The sequence below is a fragment of the Oncorhynchus gorbuscha genome, linkage group LG19 (genome assembly GCF_021184085.1).
Source record: "Oncorhynchus gorbuscha isolate QuinsamMale2020 ecotype Even-year linkage group LG19, OgorEven_v1.0, whole genome shotgun sequence".
In the NCBI taxonomy this organism is placed as follows: domain Eukaryota; kingdom Metazoa; phylum Chordata; class Actinopteri; order Salmoniformes; family Salmonidae; genus Oncorhynchus; species Oncorhynchus gorbuscha.
Genome location: NC_060191.1, coordinates 38102611 through 38122548, shown reverse-complemented (window position 1 = coordinate 38122548; position 19938 = coordinate 38102611). Strand labels below are relative to the sequence as shown.

Sequence of the window (19938 nt, the reverse complement as noted above, 5' to 3'; positions counted from 1 at the left end):
TTGTCAGCTCAGGGCCCAACACTCTAACCACTAGGCTACCTGCCGCCCATAACAAAACATGGAAAGAGTTAAGGGGTCTGAATAGTTTCCGAATTCACTGTAATTTGCCTCAGTGATTTCAATGCACAAATCCTGCCTCTTATATGGGTGGGGGAACATAATTTATTTGAGTGCTTATGTTCAGAAGGCTGTTACATTTCACTACCTACTGCTTGCAAGGAACGGTATAGAGTGTTTCACCATAAAACTGTTTTTTTTAATCCCTCCCCTTCATGTTCTTATCTCGCCCCCTCTCTTGTGTCAGAGGATGGCTATGTGAGGATGTTCCTGAGGGGTCGGCCAGTCACCATGCACATGCCTGACCAGAAGAGGGACAGCTACAGCCTGGACCACAAGGGGGCGCTGCCTGCGCACAAGCTCAAACTGCAGTGGGTGTATCCTTCTGTCACTGACACACAACGAATAATGTTGCTAGGCATACAGGGGTGTATTCACTAGGAACTAAACGGAACAAAACAGGAAGGGACCTACCTGAATGTTTCCAACATAAACTTGTTTTTGTTGCACCTTTTCAGTTTGCTAGGGTTGGACGAATGATTACACCCCAGATGAACCAGGGAAAGCTTGGTTTGGGACAATGGCTGTAGAAGTATAATGCACATTTTCAGAAAGGACATTTCAGTGTTGCATTACTGACGGCACACAGGAATATAAGACCCCTTTTGACTATTTTGTATAGTTGATCACTTGTGTTTATGAGTTTATGGCCCCTGGAGAGTAATGTCTTTGGTTTGTATTGTACTTACCTCCCCATAAGTTCTGAGATTAGCATCAGCCTCCTACTGTTCAACACTATGGTCGTTCAGACAGGATTACTGTTGTGGTCCTTAAACCCTCGGTTGTCCAGGTATGGGTACAGGGGCAGAGACTGCCGCTCCAACCTCTACCTGCTCCCCACAGGGGAGATAGTCTACTTCAATGCCTCCGTGGTGGTGCTCTACAATGTGGAGGAACAGCAGCAGAGACATTACCTGGGCCACAACGACGATGTCAAATGGTAAGGCTAGTTTAGTGTGCTTAGTTCAGCATCTCCCACTAGCATAACCTTTGGTTGACCGGCGCAAGCACACAACATTTCTTCAGGAAATGTACCTTTTTCTTCTTAGCCTTAGCTTCCACTGCAGAAGGTGATGCTGCAATATGCACGTGATAGGCTTTGCAAAAGGGCATTTGGTATAAATTTAGCTAAATGTGATTGCTCACTGTATGCCATTCACAGTGTCACCTGATTATCATCGGCTGTCATTTGATTGAAACCGAGGCAAGGTAGATTTGCATTTTCCAAGGCTTACTGTGCAAAGAGAACTTCCTTAAAATACACATTGATTCAGGATAAACTAACTCTATTTAAATCAGGTCCTGTTTGAGGCAGTGTCTCCTGTGCAAACAAAGGTTGGGCTGTAATATGGTAATATCCTACTTGCACAGTATCATTGTCATACATGTTGGGCTACAGCCAACTCTTGGCCAGCTTACTTTTTCATTTATATTGTAGACTAATGTTTTCAGTGTGGCTATAATAATGTAGAATTGACCTTCAAAATGTGCAAATGCGTTCGTGCAAGTTTATGTACCATCACAACACTTGTACCTCTTCAAGGGCCTTTGTACCAGTGTCTTTGTTGTAGGGCCCCATTGTTTTTCCTTTTTGAAGTATTATTAACTTGTAATAATGAAGGGCTGAATAAATGAGTTGACTAGGACCGCATTACAAGCCATGGAGTACAGAGACTGGAAAACATAACAAGAAGTCCCCAGAGGACAAGTGGGAAAGGTTAGCGTAGCCTCATGGCCACATCACTGTGACTGTTCTGTCTTCCCGACAGCTTAGGCATCCATCCAGACATGGTCACCATAGCCACTGGACAAGTCGCCGGAACCTCCAAAGATGGCAAGGTACATTTTTCAAATCAACATTTTCTTCTATTCTAAAGGAATATGACCTCTTCTGGGAATCGTATTGTGGTTCACAGTAGTATGGACATGGCTGCGGTGTTTTCAATTTCTCTCTCTCAGACCCACTCTTTCTCTCTCTTTCCTTCATTTCATTATCAGCTGTTAGAGGGCAAGGTACATTTTAAAATCAACACATTCTGACGTAATGACCTGTTATGTCCTCTTATGGCCATCTTATATATTTCACTGTAATACATGACAGCACTGTATCCAATTTCTTTCTCTCACACCCACTCTCTCTCTCTCTCAGCTGTTGCCTCCTCATGTGCGTGTGTGGGATTCGGTCAGTCTCAATACCCTGCATGTCATTGGGATGGGCGTGTTTGACCGGGCGGTCACCTGTGTGGCCTTCTCCAAGTCGGTAAGCGCTCCACAACGTGATTACACACCTAACTTTGAGAAAGTCATTCATAGTCATTTATTATTACTTTGAAAGCATGTTCCATGACAATAGGCAGCATACTATGCATTCCGACCCTTTGACCTCTCATTCATTTTGCTACGTTACAGCCTTATTCTAAAATGGATTCAATCGTTTTTTCCACATCAATCTACATCTAACCCGCAATGACAAAGAAAAAACAGGTTATTAGAAATGTTTGCACATTTAAAATAACTGAAATATCACATTTATATAAGTATTCAGACCCTTTACTCAATACTTTGTTGAAGAGCCTTTGGCACCGATTACAGCCTTGAGTCTTCTTGGGTATGACGCTACAAGCTACGCTACATTCTTCTCTGCAGATCCTCTCAAGCTCTGTCAGGTTGGATGTGGTGTGTCGCTGCACAGCTATTTTCAGGTCTCACCAGAGATGTTCAAGCCTGGGCTCTGGCTGGGTTACTCAAGGACATTCAGAGACTTGTCCCGAAGCCACTCCTGCGTGCTTAGGGTTGTTGTCCTGTTGGAAGGTGAACCGTCCCCTCTGTCTGAGGTCCTGAGCACTGGAGCAGGTTTTCATCAAGGATCTCTCTGTACTTTTCTCTGTTCATCTTTCCCTCAATCCGGACTAGTCTCCCAGTCCCTGAAAAATATCCCCACTGCATGATGCTGCCACCACCATGCCTTACCGCAGTGATGGTGTCAGGTTTTCTCCAGACGTGACACTTGGCATTAAGGCCAAAGAATTCAACCTTGGTTTCATCAGACCAGAGAATCTTTCCCATGGTCTGAGAGTCTTCAGGTGCCTTTTGGCAAACTCCAAGTGGGCTGTCGTGCTTTTTACTGAGGAGTGGCTTTCGTCGGGGCACTCTACCATAAAGGCCTGATTGGTGGAGTGCGGCAGAGAAGGTTGTCCTTCTGGAAGGTTCTCCAATATCCACAGAAGAACTCTGGAGCTCTTTCAGATTGACCATCGGGTTCTTGGTCACCTCCCTGACTAAGGCCCTTCTTCCCCGAATGCTCAGTTTGGCCGGGCGGCCAGCTCTAGGAAGAGTCTTGGTGGTTCCCAACTACTTCCATTTAAGAATGATGGTGGCCACTGTGTTCCTGGGGACCTACAATGCTGCAGACATTTTTTGGTACCCTTCCCCAGATCTGTGCCTCGACACAATCCTGTCTCTGAGCTCTAAGGACAATTCCTTCGACCTCATGGCTTGGTTTTTACTCTGACGTGCACTGTCAACTGTGGGACCTTATATGGACCGGTATGTGCCTTTCCAAATCGTGTCCAATCAATTGAATTTACCACAGGTGGACTCCAATCAAGTTGTCGAAATATCTCAAGAATAATCAATGGAAACAGGATGCACCTGAGCTTAATTTTGAGTCTCATAGCAAATGGTCTGAATACTTATGTGAATGTGATATTTTTGTTTTTAATAAATCTGCACACTTTTCTAAAAACCTGTTTTCACTTTGTCTTTGTGGGGTATTGTGTGTAGATTGAGGGGGGAAAATAATTTAATCCATTTTAGAATAAGGCTGTAAAATAACAATGTGGAAAAAGTCAAGGGGTCTGAATACTTTCCGAATGCACCTTTTTATATGTTAAATATCCATAAATTGTCTGAAACAAATAGAGCTATTTATTTACATGAGATATATATATATATATTAGATCTCTGACAAATTCCTTGTGCTACAACAGAATGGTGGTGCTCATCTCTGTGCCGTCGATGACGCCAATGACCACATCCTGTCTGTGTGGAACTGGCAGAAGGAGAAGCAGCTGGCGGATGTGAAGGTGATGAATCCTCACAGACTATACTACAGTATGCATGAGGGGAGCTGCTTTCCTTGGTATTGCATGGTGTATCACTGCAATAATGACTAGTCTTGATTGATCGCTTATCATAAATAAAGAAAAGTGAAGGCGTCAGCAGTGTAGGCTTGGGTATGAGTAAGTGTTGTTGTCTGTGGTGCGGTCAGTCACCATTGTCTGCAAGTTCAGGGGTCGAATTCTCCTCTCGTCCCCTTCAGTGCTCCAATGACTCAGTGCTGGCCGCAGCCTTCCACCCCATGGACGCCAACCTGATCGTCACCTGTGGGAAGTCCCACTTGAACCTCTGGACCATGGACGGGAACACTCTCACCAAGCGCCAGGGGCTGTTTGAGGTATGTCGATGACCGAAAATACAACTGTTAACTTCTGCCTCCTGGTTACAACTGATAACCGTAAAAAAAGATATATTGTGTACACAAAGTACTTATTGAATTATAACACGAACTGTTAAACTGTTTCTCCCAGAAAAACGAGAAGCCCAAGTACGTGCTGTGTGTGGCCTTTGCTGAGAACGGAGACACCATCACAGGAGACTCCAGTGGGAACATCTTCGTCTGGGCCAAAGGTGTGTTTGAAGACAATCACCTTCTCAGCCTCCATAATTCAGTGCTCTACAATCAGTCACTCAATTCACACATCCATTTCTTTACTTTCATGAAAGCAATTTATTAAGAATAAGGTACCAAACGCACAAGTCCACCTCAAACGTCCATCCTTGAAGAATATTATTTGACTGCTGTTTGTGATTGACAGGTGGGAACCGAATCAGCCAGGTGGTGGCGAGGGCCCATGAGGGCGGGATCTTTTCCTTGTGTGTGCTGAAGGACGGTACACTGGTGTCCGGTGGAGGGAAGGACCGCAGGATGGTGCTCTGGGACCACGACTATAACAAGCAGAGTGAGATGGAGGTGAGAGAGGAGGGTGTGGGTGACTCTGAAGGATGAGTCAACCTTATGCAGATAAGGACATGCTGTACTCTATATGAGCCAAAAAAAAGACGACTGCTGCTGAGGTCATCACTTCCCTTGACTTTTTCCTTAGCACAGGACAGTTAGAAAGACCAAGTGTTTGTTAACTAAACGCAGCAAAAGAAGAAACGTCCCTTTTTCAGGACCCGGTTTTTCAAAGATAATTTGTAAAAATCCAAATAACTTCACAGATCTTCATTGTAAAGGGTTTAAAAACTGTTTCCCATGCTTGTTCAATGAAACATAAACTATTAATGAACATACACCTGTGGAACGGTCGTTAAGAGACTAGCAGCTTACAGACGGTAGGCAATTAAGGTCACAGTTATGAAAACTTGGGACACTAAAGAGGCCTTTCTACTGACTCTGAAAAACACCAAAAGAAAGATGCCCAGGGTCCCTGCTCATCTGTGTAAACGTGCCTTAGGCATGCTGCAAGGAGGCATGAGGACTGGAGATGTGGGCAATAAATTGCAAGGTGAGATGCCTAAGACAGCGCAACAGGGAGACAGGACGGACAGCTGATCGTCCTCTCAGTGGCAGACCACGTGTAACCACCTGCACAGGATCGGTACATCCGAACATCACACCTGCGGGCGGGACAGGTACAGGATGGCAACAACTGCCCGAGTTACACCAGGAATGCACAATCCCTCCAATAGTGCTCAGACTGTCCGACATAGGCTGGACTGAGGGCTTGTAGGTCTGTTGTAAGGCAGGTCCTCACCAGACATCACCAGCAACAACGTTGCCTATGGGCACAAACCCACCGTCGCTGGACCAGACAGGACTGGCAAAAAGTGCTCTTCACTGACGAGTCGCGGTTTCGTCTCACCAGGGGTGATGGTTGGATTCGCGTATATCATTGAAGGAATGAGCGTTACACTGAGGCCTGTACTCTGGAGCGGGATCGATTTTGGAGGTGGAGGGTCCGTCACGGTCTGGGGTCGGTGTGTCACAGCATCATTAGACTGAGCTTGTTGTCATTGCAGGCAATGTCAACGCTGTGCGTTACAGGGAAGACATCCTCCTCCCTCATGTGGTACCCTTCCTGCAGGCTCATCCTGACATGACCCTCCAGCATGACAATGCCACCAGCCATACTGCTCGTTCTGTGTGTGATTTCCTGTAAGGAATGTCAGTGTTCTGCCATAGCCAGTGAAGAGTCCGTATCTCACCTCTGGGACCTGTTGGATCGGAGGGTGAGGGCTAGGGCACCCCCCCCCCCATAAATGTCCGGGAACTTGCAGGTGCCTTGTTGGAAGAGTGGGGTAACCTCTCACAGCAAGACCTGGCAAATCTGGTGCAGTCCATGAGGAGAGAGTACTTTTTTTTTTTTTTTGCTTAGTTTATATACACTACTGTTCAAAGGTTTGGGGTCACCTTAGAAATTTCCTTGTTTTTCAAATAAAAAAATAAAAAATTGTCCATTTAAGATATCAAATTGATCAGAAATACAGTGTGGACATTGTTAATGTTGTAAATGACTATTGTTGTTGGAAACGGCAGATTTATTTTTATGGAATATCTACATAGGCGTACAGCAGCCATCACTCCTGGGTTCCAATGGCACGTTGTGTTAGCTAAACCCTTTTACAATTATGTTAGCACAGCTAAAAACTGTTCTTCTGATTAAAGAAGCATTAAAACTGGCCTTCTTTAGACTAGTGGAATATCTGGAGCATCAGCATTTTGTGGGTTCGATTACAGGCTCAAAATGGCCAGAAACCAGGAACTTTCTTCTGAAACTCTTCAGTCTATTCTTCCTCTGAGAAATGAAGGCTATTCATTTACATTTTACATTTAAGTCATTTAGCAGACGCTCTTATCCAGAGCGACTTACAAATTGGTGCATTCACCTTATGACATCCAGTGGGACAGTCACTTAACAATAGTGCATCTAAAACTTAGGGGGGGGTGGGGTGAGAGGGATTACTTAACCTATCCTAGGTATTCCTTAAAGAGGTGGGGTTTCAGGTGTCTCCGGAAGGTGGTGATTGACTCCGCTGTCCTGGCGTCGTGAGGGAGTTTGTTCCACCATTGGGGGGCCAGGGCAGCGAACAGTTTTGACTGGGCTGAGCGGGAGCTGTACTTCCTCAGTGGTAGGGAGGCGAGCAGGCCAGAGGTGGATGAACGCAGTGCCCTTGTTTGGGTGTAGGGCCTGATCAGAGCCTGGAGGTACTGAGGTGCCGTTCCCCTCACAGCTCCGTAGGCAAGCACCATGGTCTTGTAGCGGATGCGAGCTTCAACTGGAAGCCAGTGGAGAGAACGGAGGAGCGGGGTGACGTGAGAGAACTTGGGAAGGTTGAACACCAGACGGGCTGCGGCGTTCTGGATGAGTTGAAGGGGTTTAATGGCACAGGCAGGGAGCCCAGCCAACAGCGAGTTGCAGTAATCCAGACGGGAGATGACAAGTGCCTGGATTAGGACCTGCGCCGCTTCCTGTGTGAGGCAGGGTCGTACTCTGCGGATGTTGTAGAGCATGAACCTACAGGAACGGGCCACCGCCTTGATGTTAGTTGAGAACGACAGGGTGTTGTCCAGGATCACGCCAAGGTTCTTGGCGCTCTGGGAGGAGGACACAATGGAGTTGTCAACCGTGATGGCGAGATCATGGAACGGGCAGTCCTTCCCCGGGAGGAAGAGCAGCTCCGTCTTGCCGAGGTTCAGCTTGAGGTGGTGATCCGTCATCCACACTGATATGTCTGCCAGACATGCAGAGATGCGATTCGCCACCTGGTCATCAGAGAAGGGGGAAAGGAGAAGATTAATTGTGTGTCGTCTGCATAGCAATGATAAGAGAGACCATGTGAGGTTATGACAGAGCCAAGTGACTTGGTGTATAGCGAGAATAGGAGAGGGCCAAGAACAGAGCCCTGGGGGACACCAGTGGTGAGAGCGCGTGGTGAGGAGACAGATTCTCGCCACGCCACCTGGTAGGAGCGACCTGTCAGGTAGGACGCAATCCAAGCGTGGGCCGCGCCGGAGATGCCCAACTCGGAGAGGGTGGAGAGGAGGATCTGATGGTTCACAGTATCGAAGGCAGCCGATAGATCTAGAAGGATGAGAGCAGAGGAGAGAGAGTTAGCTTTAGCAGTGGGGAGCGCCTCCGTGATACAGAGGAGAGCAGTCTCAGTTGAATGACTAGTCTTGAAACCTGACTGATTTGGATCAAGAAGGTCATTCAGAGAGAGATAGCGGGAGAGCTGGCCAAGGACGGCACGTTCAAGAGTTTTGGAGAGAAAAGAAAGAAGGGATACTGGTCTGTAATTGTTGACATCGGAGGGATCGAGTGTAGGTTTTTTCAGAAGGGGTGCAACTCTCGCTCTCTTGAAGACTGAAGGGACGAAGCCAACGGTCAGGGATGAGTTGATGAGCGAGGTGAGGTAAGGGAGAAGGTCTCCGGAAATGGTCTGGAGAAGAGAGGAGGGGATAGGGTCAAGCGGGCAGGTTGTTGGGCGGCCGGCCGTCACAAGACGCGAGATTTCATCTGGAGAGAGAGGGGAGAAAGAGGTCAGAGCACAGGGTAGGGCAGTGTGAGCAGAACCAGCGGTGTCGTTTGACTTAGCAAACGAGGATCGGATGTCGTCGACCTTCTTTTCAAAATGGTTGACGAAGTCATCTGCAGAGAGGGAGGAGGGGGGGGAGGGGGCGGAGGATTCAGGAGGGAGGAGAAGGTGGCAAAGAGCTTCCTAGGGTTAGAGGCAGATGCTTGGAATTTAGCGTGGTAGAAAGTGGCTTTAGCAGCAGAGACAGAGGAGGAAAATGTAGAGAGGAGGGAGTGAAAGGATGCCAGGTCCGCAGGGAGGCGAGTTTTCCTCCATTTCCGCTCGGCTGCCCGGAGCCCTGTTCTGTGAGCTCGCAATGGGTCATCGAGCCACGGAGCGGGAGGGGAGGACCGAGCCGGCCTGGAGGATAGGGGACATAGAGAGTCAAGGGATGCAGAGAGGGAGGAGAGGAGGGTTGAGGAGGCAGAATCAGGAGATAGGTGGGAGAAGGTTTGAGCGGAGGGAAGAGATGATAGGATGGAAGAGGAGAGAGTAGCGGGGGAGAGAGAGCGAAGGTTGGGACGGCGCGATACCATCCGAGTAGGGGCAAGTGTGGGAGGTGTTGGATGAGAGCGAGAGGGAAAAGGATACAAGGCAGTGGTCGGAGACTTGGAGGGGAGTTGCAATGAGGTTAGTGGAAGAACAGCATCTAGTAAAGATGAGGTCGAGCGTATTGCCTGCCTTGTGAGTAGGGGGGAAGGTGAGAGGGTGAGGTCAAAAGAGGAGAGGAGTGGAAAGAAGGAGGCAGAGAGGAAAGAGTCAAAGGTAGACGTGGGGAGGTTAAAGTCGCCCAGAACTGTGAGAGGTGAGCCGTCCTCAGGAAAGGAGCTTATCAAGGCATCAAGCTCATTGATGAACTCTCCGAGGGAACCTGGAGGGCGATAAATGATAAGGATGTTAAGCTTGAAAGGGCTAGTAACTGTGACAGCATGGAATTCAAAGGAGGCGATAGACAGATGGGTAAGGGGAGAAAGAGAGAATGACCACTTGGGAGAGATGAGGATCCCGGTGCCACCACCCCGCTGACCAGACGCTCTCGGGGTGTGCGAGAACACGTGGGCGGACGAAGAGAGAGCAGTAGGAGTAGCAGTGTTGTCTGTGGTGATCCATGTTTCCGTCAGTGCCAAGAAGTCGAGGGACTGGAGGGAGGCATAGGCTGAGATGAACTCTGCCTTGTTGACCGCAGATTGGCAGTTCCAGAGGCTACCGGAGACCTGGAACTCCACGTGGGTCGTGCGCGCTGGGACCACCAGAGTAGGGTGGCCGCGGCCACGCGGTGAGGAGCGTTTGTATGGTCTGTGCAGAGAGGAGAGAACAGGGATAAACAGACACATAGTTGACAGGCTACAGAAGAGGCTACGCTAATGCAAAGGAGATTGGAATGACAAGTGGACTACACGTCTCGAATGTGTGAGAAATTGCCAAGAAACTGAAGATCTCGCACAACGCTGTGTACTACTCCCTTCACAGAACAGCGCAAACTGGCACTAACCAGAATAGAAAGAGGAGTGGGAGGCCCCGGTGCACAACTGAGCAAGAGGACAAGTACATTAGTGTCTGTTTCTCAAACTAGACGCCTCACAAGTCCACAACTGGCAGCTTCATTAAATAGTACCCGCAAAACACCAGTCTCAACGTCAACAGTGAAGAGGCGACCCTGGGATGCTGGCCTTCTAGGCAGAGTTGCTCTGTCCAGTGTCTGTGTTCTTTTGCCCATCTTCTTAATCTTTTATTTGTATTGGCCAGTCTGCGATGTGGCTTCTTCTTTGCAACTCTGTCTAGAAGACCCAGCATCCCGGAGTCACCTCTTCACTGCTTGACATTGAGACTGGTGTTTGGCGGGTATTATTTAATGAAGCTGCCAGTTGAGGACTTGTGAGTCGTCTGTTCAAAAACAAGGACATTTCTAAGTGACCCCAAACTTTTGAGCGGTAGGTAGTGTCTGTGTCCTTTGGGTAGTCGTAATGCAACTTGAGAATGACCGATGAGATGTATAGTTTTATGCTCGTTGCTGTCGTGTGTCCTCTCTCTCAGGTGCCTGAGGCGTTTGGGCCAGTGAGAGCCGTGACTGAGGGGAAGCAGGGGGAGCTCTTAGTGGGGACCACCAAGAACACCGTCCTTACAGGCTCTTTCCCTGACACACTCAACCCTATAGTACAGGTACACAACCTCTCAATTTCCACTGTAACTAGTTATTTCCTACGCTTCAGTAGGAAGTATATATCTGTTTTTACCTGTTTATAACCCCCATATTCCTCTTCTCTCCCTTCCTCTCTTACCGTTCTTCCTCATCGGTCTCCATTTTGCTTTTTCTGCACACGCAATACCCTTTCTCTATCATCTCACCTCACCTCTCTCGCCTCCTCTCTTAATCTCTTAGGGTCACACAGATGAGCTGTGGGGTCTGGACATCCATCCTTCCATGGAGCAGTTTGTGACTTGTGGCCAGGACAAGCAGGTCCACCTATGGGACACCAACTCCCATCAGCCTGTCTGGAGCAAGACCATCGAGGTTCTCAATCTTCCGACTCTTCTCTGTAGCTAGTCTCTTTTGAATATACACCAGCTTCCAGAAGAGAGTTGTAGTTTGACGTAGTTGGTTCTGCTGTAATGACAAAGGCACCTGAAACAACATCTAGCTGTTTAGTGTATTTACATCAGTCCATAGTAAGTGTCCTGACTTCAAATCACATTTTATTTGTCACATACACATGGTTAGCAGATGTTAATGCGAGTGTAGCAAAATGCTTGTGCTTCCAGTTCCGACAATGCAGTAATAACCAACGAGTAATTTAACCTAACAATTCCACAACTACTACCTTATACACACAAGTGTAAAGGGATGAAGTATATGTACATAAAGATATATGAATGAGTGATGGTACAGAACGGCATTGGCAAGCTGCAGTAGATGGTATAGAGAACAGTATATACATATGAGATGAGTAATGTAGGGTATGTAAACATTATATTAAGTGGCATTGTTTAAAGTGGCTAACGATACATTTATACATCAATTCTTCCATTATTAAAGTGGCTGGAGTTGAGTCAGTATGTTGGCAGCAGCCACTCAATGTTAGTGATGGCTGTTTAACAGTCTGATGAGATAGAAGCTGTTTTTCAGTCGCTCGGTCCCAGCTTTGATGTGACTGCACTGACCTCTCCTTCTGGATGATAGCGGGGTGAACAGGCAGTGGCTCGGGTGGTTGTTGTCTTTGATCTTTATGGCCTTCCTGTGACATCGGGTGGTGTAGGTGTCCTGGGGGCAGGTAGTTTTCTCCCAGTGGTGCGTTGTGCAGACCTCACTACCCTCTGGAGAGCCTTACGATTGTGGGCGGAGCAGTTGCCGTACCAGGCGGCGATACAGCCCGACAGGATGCTCTCGATTGTGCATCTGTAACAGTTTGAGTGCTTTTGGTGACAAGCCAAATTTCTCCAGCCTCCTGAGGTTAAAGAGGTGCTGCTGTGCCTTCGTCACCACACTGTCTGTGTGGGTGGACCAATTCAGTTTGTCCGTGATGTGTATGCCGAGGAACTTAAAACTTACTACCCTCTCCACTACTGTCCCGTCGACGTGGATAGGGGGGTGTTCCCTCTGCTGTTTCCTGAAGTCCACGATCATCTCCTTTGTTTTGTTGACGTTGAGTGTCAGGAAAATAACCTCACACCACACTCCGAGGGCCCTCCGATTACCATCGTTGTTGGTAATCACTGTAGTGTTGTCTGCAAACTTGATGATTGAGTTGGAGGCGTGCATGGCCACGCAGTCGTAGGTAAACAGGGAGTACAGGGAGTGTCTTGTATGTGATGGTGCACCATGCAGTCCTGCTGATCCTCCATGTCTCCCTCCGTTCCCCAGGACCCAGGGCGTTGTGCAGGGTTCCACCCCAGTGGAGCTGTGCTGGCAGTGGGGACCATGACAGGAAGGTACTGTACATCTTCAGACACATTGGCTTACCAATCATCTCTTATTGGACAATGAAATGCTAACGGCACATGTCCCCAATTCGTTTAGACAGGATGAAGGATTTGGTATGGAATTTGAGTACATGGTGTCATTCCCCTGATACTATCAAATGGTCTCACTTACAGTATACTTCCTCCTACTGTCTGTGTGTCTGTAGGTGGTTGGTGCTGGACGCTGACACCCGAGACCTGGTGTTCATGCACACTGATGGCAACGAGATAATCTCTAATATCAAGTACTCCCCAGGTACTGTACAAGACACCGTCATTTACAATATCATACTGTGTATCCCAACTTAAATATACACATTGTTAATGGCTCCAATAAGTCTGAACAAAACAGTACAGGTTTATACAGTATTCTTATCCTCCACCTCCTACATCCATTAAAAAAAGAACTCTCCTGCTCTTAGACGGCAACTTCCTAGCCGTAGGTTCCCATGACAACTTTGTTTACATCTATGCCGTGATGGAGAATGGCAAGAAGTACAGCCGCGTGGGGAAATGCACTGTAAGTAAGAAAGACAATCCCTTTTATGGAAAATTAAATCCTTATATTTTCTGAACTATTACACTAACATTTTTGGGATTTGAAAAAAAAAACTTTTTTCCCTCCATAGGGTCACTCCAGTTTTGTCACCCATCTGGATTGGTCCGTCGACAGCCAGTACATCGTAACCAACTCAGGAGACTACGAGATCCTATTCTGTGAGCCTCTTTTGTCCAAACGGATAACTCTCTGTCTACAACTGTAGTCTATGTTGTGTTGTGGTACATTCAAGCTCGCCTTCTGTTTGTGGTAAAGGGGAAGCTTCAAGCGGCAAACATGTGACGAGCATGGACCTCGTTCGTAATGTGGAGTGGGCAACCTCCACTTGTGTTCTAGGCTTCAGCGTCTTTGGTGAGTCACCACTTCCTGTTTGGGGTAATGATGGCAAAACCAGACTGTAGCTTTATAAACCCAAGAAACAAAACGTATATGCTTCAACTGTAACTGAGTTCTTTACAGTCAGTTCAGGTCACTCTAGCAATTGCAGATTGTGACAGCAGTCCAACCACTTTAAAATGGAGCTGTTAGTCTTTGCAGTTGTATCAAGTGGAGTCTCTTGTTTCCTGCCTCTGGGCTGGTTTGGTTCGCAAAGTAAACAGTCTACCCACCTTTTGCGGAAGTATGCATTGAAAGTATAGGAACTTAAGCATGACTTTTTTCACTGTGACCAGTGGGAACAAAACAAAAAAAGTTTACCCATCTATTTAGTTTTACTGCTACATCACTGGTTCTATCTAGGCGTGTGGCCTGACGGTGCTGACGGCACGGACATCAACGCCGTGTGCAGGTCACATGACTCCTCCCTGCTGGCCTCTGCTGACGACTTTGGCAAAGTGCACTTGTTCTCCAACCCCTGCTCCCAGCCAAGGGTACGCTTGTCGTCATTTACGTCTTATACGTTTTATTTGAGTGTTTTGTCATCCACTTAAGTTAACCTGTTTGCATCTTAAACGTATGGAAGTTAATCATTCAGGGGGAAACCCTTCCAATAAATCAATGTTTTTTTTTTTGAATGAAGTGGAAGTTAGGATCTTTCTAATGAATTTTTAACCTTTTGTGTCCGTCTCCCTTCTCCCTCCTTGTCACGACATGCAGGCCCCAAGCCATACCTATGGTGGCCACAGCAGCCATGTGACCAACGTTGCCTTTCTCCACGACGACAGTCACCTGATTTCTACCGGAGGGAAGGACACCAGCATCCTCCAGTGGGTGGTCACCTAGACAACCCTGCTGCATCAGTCTCCACCGTCGCCTCCTGCCCACCAGAGGGCAGCAATGCTGTGCCTATAAAAACACCCACCTTTAACCCTCTCCTCTCTGCACATATGTTTGATGGTACTGTCCTGAGGTGCCACTAGGTGGGGCACTGACTTCAGAGAATAAGCATGTCGAGACTATTTTAAGGCTATTTAAACACAGTTGTCGCTGCTATTTATGTTGCAAAGGTCTATAGAGGTATATCTGAGTGGCTGTGGTATTCTAATATTAACTGTATTGTGGTGGTGTGGCACCTAGCACTTAATACATATTTAGGAGTAAGCTTAAGATGTGCTTTGCCTTCGTTTTGTTAATAAAGTTTCTAATCCAATCATGTTTGAATACTCTCTGATACTGTATTTAAAGAGCTATTTACCAGAGGCAGTGATTCAAACGGTGTACAGTGACTTTAAAAGGTAGCGCTAAAATAATGATGTTGAATGTAATGTACAATTGCAAACCATCTTCTGACTTGCTTTAGTACTACCGGTATGTAGTCAATCTACTACAGTGTACTCGTATCACTTCCTGCCAATGAAACATACAGAAGTTTCCCATTTACACCCTAGGCTTTTTCCACATGCCTAGAGAATACGTACTTCGTTGTATTTTCAGAAGTGACCCCTGCTGTGTATTGCCGCTGTTCTCTTTAGACAGTCAACATGCTGACGACAATAACATCCCTTGTAACCTATTTGTTTTAAGGGTCAAGGCCTAGCCTGTTGTTATTGGTCATGAGGCTGATGTGGGGGTGACCTGTCAACACGTGCCTGATTAGCAAAGAGGAAGACGGTCATGGTAATCCTCCGAAACAGCTTTAACGTCTCCTCGGGATCCTATTTGTTTTGCCCTCTGTGCTTCAATCGTATGGATGAAGTCGTGTTTTTTCTTCTCCTGTAACCCCTAGGTAAACAGACAATGTTCTTGATCACTGACCATTTGGAATCCTATTTTAGTCAGTACTTCAAAACACTTAAAGGTCGTCGTTAGCAAATACAATTTAAAGTACTTTGTTGTGTAGGGTTTTGCACCAAAAACCTCTGCAATCCTATTTGTGCATCAAAGCAATTGCTGTCCCACTTGACATTTAATCTGTCAACTATTCAGAATACCTCACTCATCATTTTAAAAACATTCCCATGTTTTCCTGAAAAGAAACAAGAAAATGGTGGGGCATGTGCGTTGACTGTCTAGACCAAACCCTGCTGTACTGTATTATGTGAAACGGATCTCTCCAAACCCAAGCTCAAGCAGGAAGGTTAGTGGATTTTAATCTTCAAAGAGGAAGTGCATATCTTTGATGCTGCGGTTGCTGTGTCAAAGCCCTGGTGTGTGGGAACACTATTCTGCCTCTTTCCAGGCTGCCTCAAGTGGCTCCCTCCCTGGTCCTCAGTCACTGAGGTTGGGGAGTGGGGGTAATAATATCGACTTCTTGGGGGATACGAAACCATATTGCTGACATTTCTCGAGTGGAATTAGACGGATGAGACTCCCAGCAGCAAGTGCCGAGCAGTCGCTTGTTGAGTGGCTTTTGCTGTGTTTTCACTCAAAGATTAAAGCCCAGGCTCAAACTAGAACAACTTCGGTAATAGAGGGAATTTCAAAGGGGAGAGATGGGGTAAATGATCTACACTTTCTAAGGTTGATGACAAAAATGATGTTCTTTGTGGTATAAATTCTGATTTGGTAATTTTGAATAAATTGGCTTACCATAAATTAGGTCTAAATGTTTTGAAGTGCCTGCTGCTTATCAGATGTCGAAATCAAGTAAAACAAGTAGTTTATTTTATTTCAGGATATTTTAAGATATTGTACATTGACCATTTAAGGTAGAACATCTTAAAATATCTTAATTAGATAAATTACTCGTATTAAGCCTTTTTAGGGTTAAAATAATTTTTCATGGTAAGAACTCACCCCACCTCCCCCCCACTAATTTTAAGTATTTTATTACTCAATGTAAGATTGCTTACATTTTAAACTTTTTGCAGTGTAAATAGATCTGAGCTGCTTTTTTCTGTCAGGACCATGGGCTCAAAGACAGAAGGATGCCTCAGACTCATTATCAATATATTTATCCATATTTAGCTCTAATATTTAAGTCTCTGATAAACACAACATATTACAGGTTTAGGCAAGATTCCAAATCTAGAAATGTAGACATAAGAATACAAATGAAATGCTATACCTTTTGTCTCAATTCGCTGCAATTGGCTTGTCTGTGTTTCTTTTAAATTCTTTCTAAAAAAAGTATATTTTAAATCTCACAGCAAGGTGCCTGTCTGATGAATTGATGGGTTAACATCTGTAGTCCTAAGAATGGCCACAAGGGGGTTAGGGCTCCAGTCCAATATCAAGATCTATAAAGTGTGGTGCCCATTGGATGCCCAGTAGTAATTCAAGTCAATAGCCAATTCGGAGGAATCATCTCTTGAACCATTCAAGGCCAGAATACTTCTGATTTATATACATTTTTGGATCGCTGTGTATAAATATAATTGGAGTGGAATGAATCCTCTTAAAACAAAGTACATTTTTAGTAGGGAAGTGGGAATAACTGTTGATGTTTACCCCTTAGAGATGGTGATTCAGGACAGAAAATAAGCAGATAGGCCAAAACAGATTCCAAGTAAAACCACAGCGGGTGGAAGAGTTTGACTTGGGTCTCCCACATAACATAAAATCACGCTTGACATCTATTTGACTCTTTGACACACGTCTAGCCCGTGCTGAGTCTGTTTACCAGGCTTCTGAACACACTGTGTTCCCATAGCCCACCACACTGTAGAGAAGCCATCTCCCTTTCACTCTCAACGAGGACCATTTAATTGATCACCTTCCATCACCTTCCAGTCTCTGGTCTTGTGTGCGGTATTTATGTCGGCCACTATGAATCAATCTCCAGCTGGATATACAGAAGAGATACACGGGGATTCCTTTTCCATTTATGGCTCGCTTGTGAATTATAGATGTTCCCTCACTTAGGTGCCCATAAACATTATCTCTTCTGCTTTATAGCCCTGACATCCCAGCAGACTGGATGAAAGACTAATGGGATCTCTCACCATCACAACGTAGACTCACAGGTCATGTGGACGGATGCAGTTTCTACAACACCCGAGTGAATACTGAGATGAAAAGTCTACAGTGGGGTCCAAAATGGACAGCCTTTATAAAGATGAGCAATAATGACCGTATGAAGTAAATCATTCAAATACTGAGCTATATTGTACGCTCCAACAAATTGGGAAGTTATACTATTTGGTGCTAGTTCAATTGCGCAGAGAAAGACATTTTGTGTAACAAGGTAGGGGTCAAAATGATTGATTGTTTAGTATTTTGTACCATATTCCTAGCACGCAATGACTACATCAAGATCGTGACTCTACAAACTTGTTGGATGCATTTGCAGTTTGTTTTGGTTGTGTTTCAGATGATCTTATGCCCAATAGAAATGAATAGTCAATCATCTATTGTCATTTTGGAGTCCTTTTTAATTGGTAATAAGTATATAATTTGTTAAACACTTTTACATAAATGTGGATGCCACCATAATTATGAATAATCCTGAATGAATTGTGAATAATGATGAGTGAGAAGGTTACAGAGAGTCAAAGATCATACCCCCAAGACATACTAACCTAGCATGTCTGGTGGTATGATCTTTGACAAATTTCAGACCCCACTGTATTTCCACATCATATGCTGTAAGCTGGAATGTTGTTGTCATCATATGGGAAAGATACCTGCCCTGGGTGAAAAATACCCTTCTCTATGTTTCAGGCTTTAATCCTCCATGTAACAATAAGTTCATGTTTATTTGTAGTATATAGATATGTAATGTATGCTTCAGGATATACAGGTTGGAAATATATGTAAATCCTTAGGTAATGTTTATCACGTTTCAGGTAAGACCCAAATGCAAACTGTGTTGAAGTAAATATGTGTATTACAGCAACAGGGGCAGGCAAATGACAGGTCATGGGGTCGATAATCCAGAGTAGTGGCAAAGGCACAGGACGGCAGGCAGGCTCAGGGTCAGGTCAGCCAGAGGTCGGTAATCCAGAGTAGGTGCAAAGGCACAGGACGATAGGGAGGCTCAGGGGCATGGGCATGCAGAGTTGTCGGGCAGGCGGGCTCAGAGTCAGGACAGGCAAAGGTCAAAACCAGGGGAGCAAGAAAAAGAGAGACTGTGGAAAAACAGGAACTGAGACAAACTGCTGGTTGACTTGACAAACAAGACGAACTGGCAACAGACAAACAGAACACAGGTATAAGTACCCAGGTGATAATGGGGAAGATGGGCGGCACATGGAGGGGGTTGGAGACAAGCACAAGGACAGGCAAAACATATCAGGGCGTGACAGTTTGTAGAAACCTGCCTGGGTGAAAAAGTCCCTTTAAATGTGGAAAGCTTTACGCTTCATTAATGACATATATATGGTGTGCTTATAAATGCCTAATGAATGCTTCCTTATACAGTTAATGTAAATCATTACCAAATTGATGTGTAAATAATTCTCACTGTGACCTCTGTGAAACATTCTACCTGTGTAGACTGGATATAGTATTTATGACCTCTTCAATAGACCTGAGGTCTGCCCAGTACAAAAGGACAGGAAACCGAGGCTAATTTCTCTCCAGAATACATGTACCAGTCTCCTCTGGGAATATTTCACATATCCAGATACTACTATTTCAATTATGCTAACGTTTTATTAATCAATCATAGCAGTCGGCCTATGTTATGAAGTCATGGTCAGTAAAGGCTATTATCTCTTTACAAGAGACTACAGCATCATTAAAGCATGGTGATGCAGCAGTGTTCTGTCCAACATTCTGTTTACTATTTGAGCTACTGGAAAATTGTACTAAAAAAAAAGAGCCTGGATTTGGCCTGGGTCAAACCCCTTGCCAAGACAAAAAGACACAGCTAGGAATGTATGTCCATAACAATAATTAATTGACACTACAGGGGATCCATATATGCACAGGCGTGCTTTTGAATTGGAATGTTGATGTTTCGGTATTGAATGGCTGCTTACTCGTGCATGAGGTACACTGAGTGTACAAAACATTAGGAACATTTTCCTAATATTGAGTTGCACCCACTTTTGCCCTCAGAACAGCCTCAATTTGTTGTGCATGGACTCCTCAAGGTGTTGAAAGCGTTCCACAGGGATGCTGGCCCATGTTGTCTCCAATGCTTCCCATAGTCGTGTCAAGTTGGCTGGGTGTCAGCTGGGTGGTGGACCATTTTTGATACACACGGGACTGTTGAAAAGCCCAGCAGCGTTGCAGTTCTTGACGCAAACCCGGTGTGCCTGGCACATACTACCATACCATGTTCAAAGGCACTTAAATAGTTTTTCTTGCCCATTCACCCTCTGAATGGCACACATACACAA

General features: G+C 45.6%; 1 protein-coding gene and 1 long non-coding RNA gene across 6 annotated transcripts in view; both read left to right on the top strand.

Moving 5' to 3' along the window:
• LOC124005836 (echinoderm microtubule-associated protein-like 1) overlaps positions 1 to 14861 on the top strand; it is a 39927-nt gene extending 25066 nt beyond the window's left edge. For 3 of the 5 annotated variants that reach the window (XM_046315440.1, XM_046315443.1, XM_046315444.1), the window contains 18 exons: positions 305 to 434; positions 908 to 1057; positions 1887 to 1956; positions 2116 to 2130; positions 2267 to 2377; positions 4107 to 4202; positions 4439 to 4573; positions 4707 to 4806; positions 4995 to 5149; positions 10792 to 10917; positions 11138 to 11269; positions 12617 to 12684; positions 12882 to 12970; positions 13137 to 13234; positions 13344 to 13431; positions 13529 to 13624; positions 14012 to 14142; positions 14369 to 14861. In XM_046315440.1, the coding sequence (XP_046171396.1) occupies positions 305 to 434; positions 908 to 1057; positions 1887 to 1956; positions 2116 to 2130; positions 2267 to 2377; positions 4107 to 4202; positions 4439 to 4573; positions 4707 to 4806; positions 4995 to 5149; positions 10792 to 10917; positions 11138 to 11269; positions 12617 to 12684; positions 12882 to 12970; positions 13137 to 13234; positions 13344 to 13431; positions 13529 to 13624; positions 14012 to 14142; positions 14369 to 14494 (1916 nt within the window). In that variant the 3' untranslated portion in view covers positions 14495 to 14861. The remainder of the gene's footprint in view (positions 1 to 304; positions 435 to 907; positions 1058 to 1886; positions 1957 to 2115; positions 2131 to 2266; positions 2378 to 4106; positions 4203 to 4438; positions 4574 to 4706; positions 4807 to 4994; positions 5150 to 10791; positions 10918 to 11137; positions 11270 to 12616; positions 12685 to 12881; positions 12971 to 13136; positions 13235 to 13343; positions 13432 to 13528; positions 13625 to 14011; positions 14143 to 14368) is intronic. The other 2 variants (XM_046315442.1, XM_046315445.1) reach the window with 1 other exon arrangement.
• A 447-nt stretch (positions 14862 to 15308) lies between these two features.
• LOC124006419 lies at positions 15309 to 18773 on the top strand. The gene is made up of 3 exons (XR_006833776.1): positions 15309 to 15437; positions 15686 to 15788; positions 17549 to 18773. It is a non-coding gene; the product is annotated as an uncharacterized LOC124006419 (long non-coding RNA).
• Positions 18774 to 19938: the final 1165 nt, after the last annotated feature.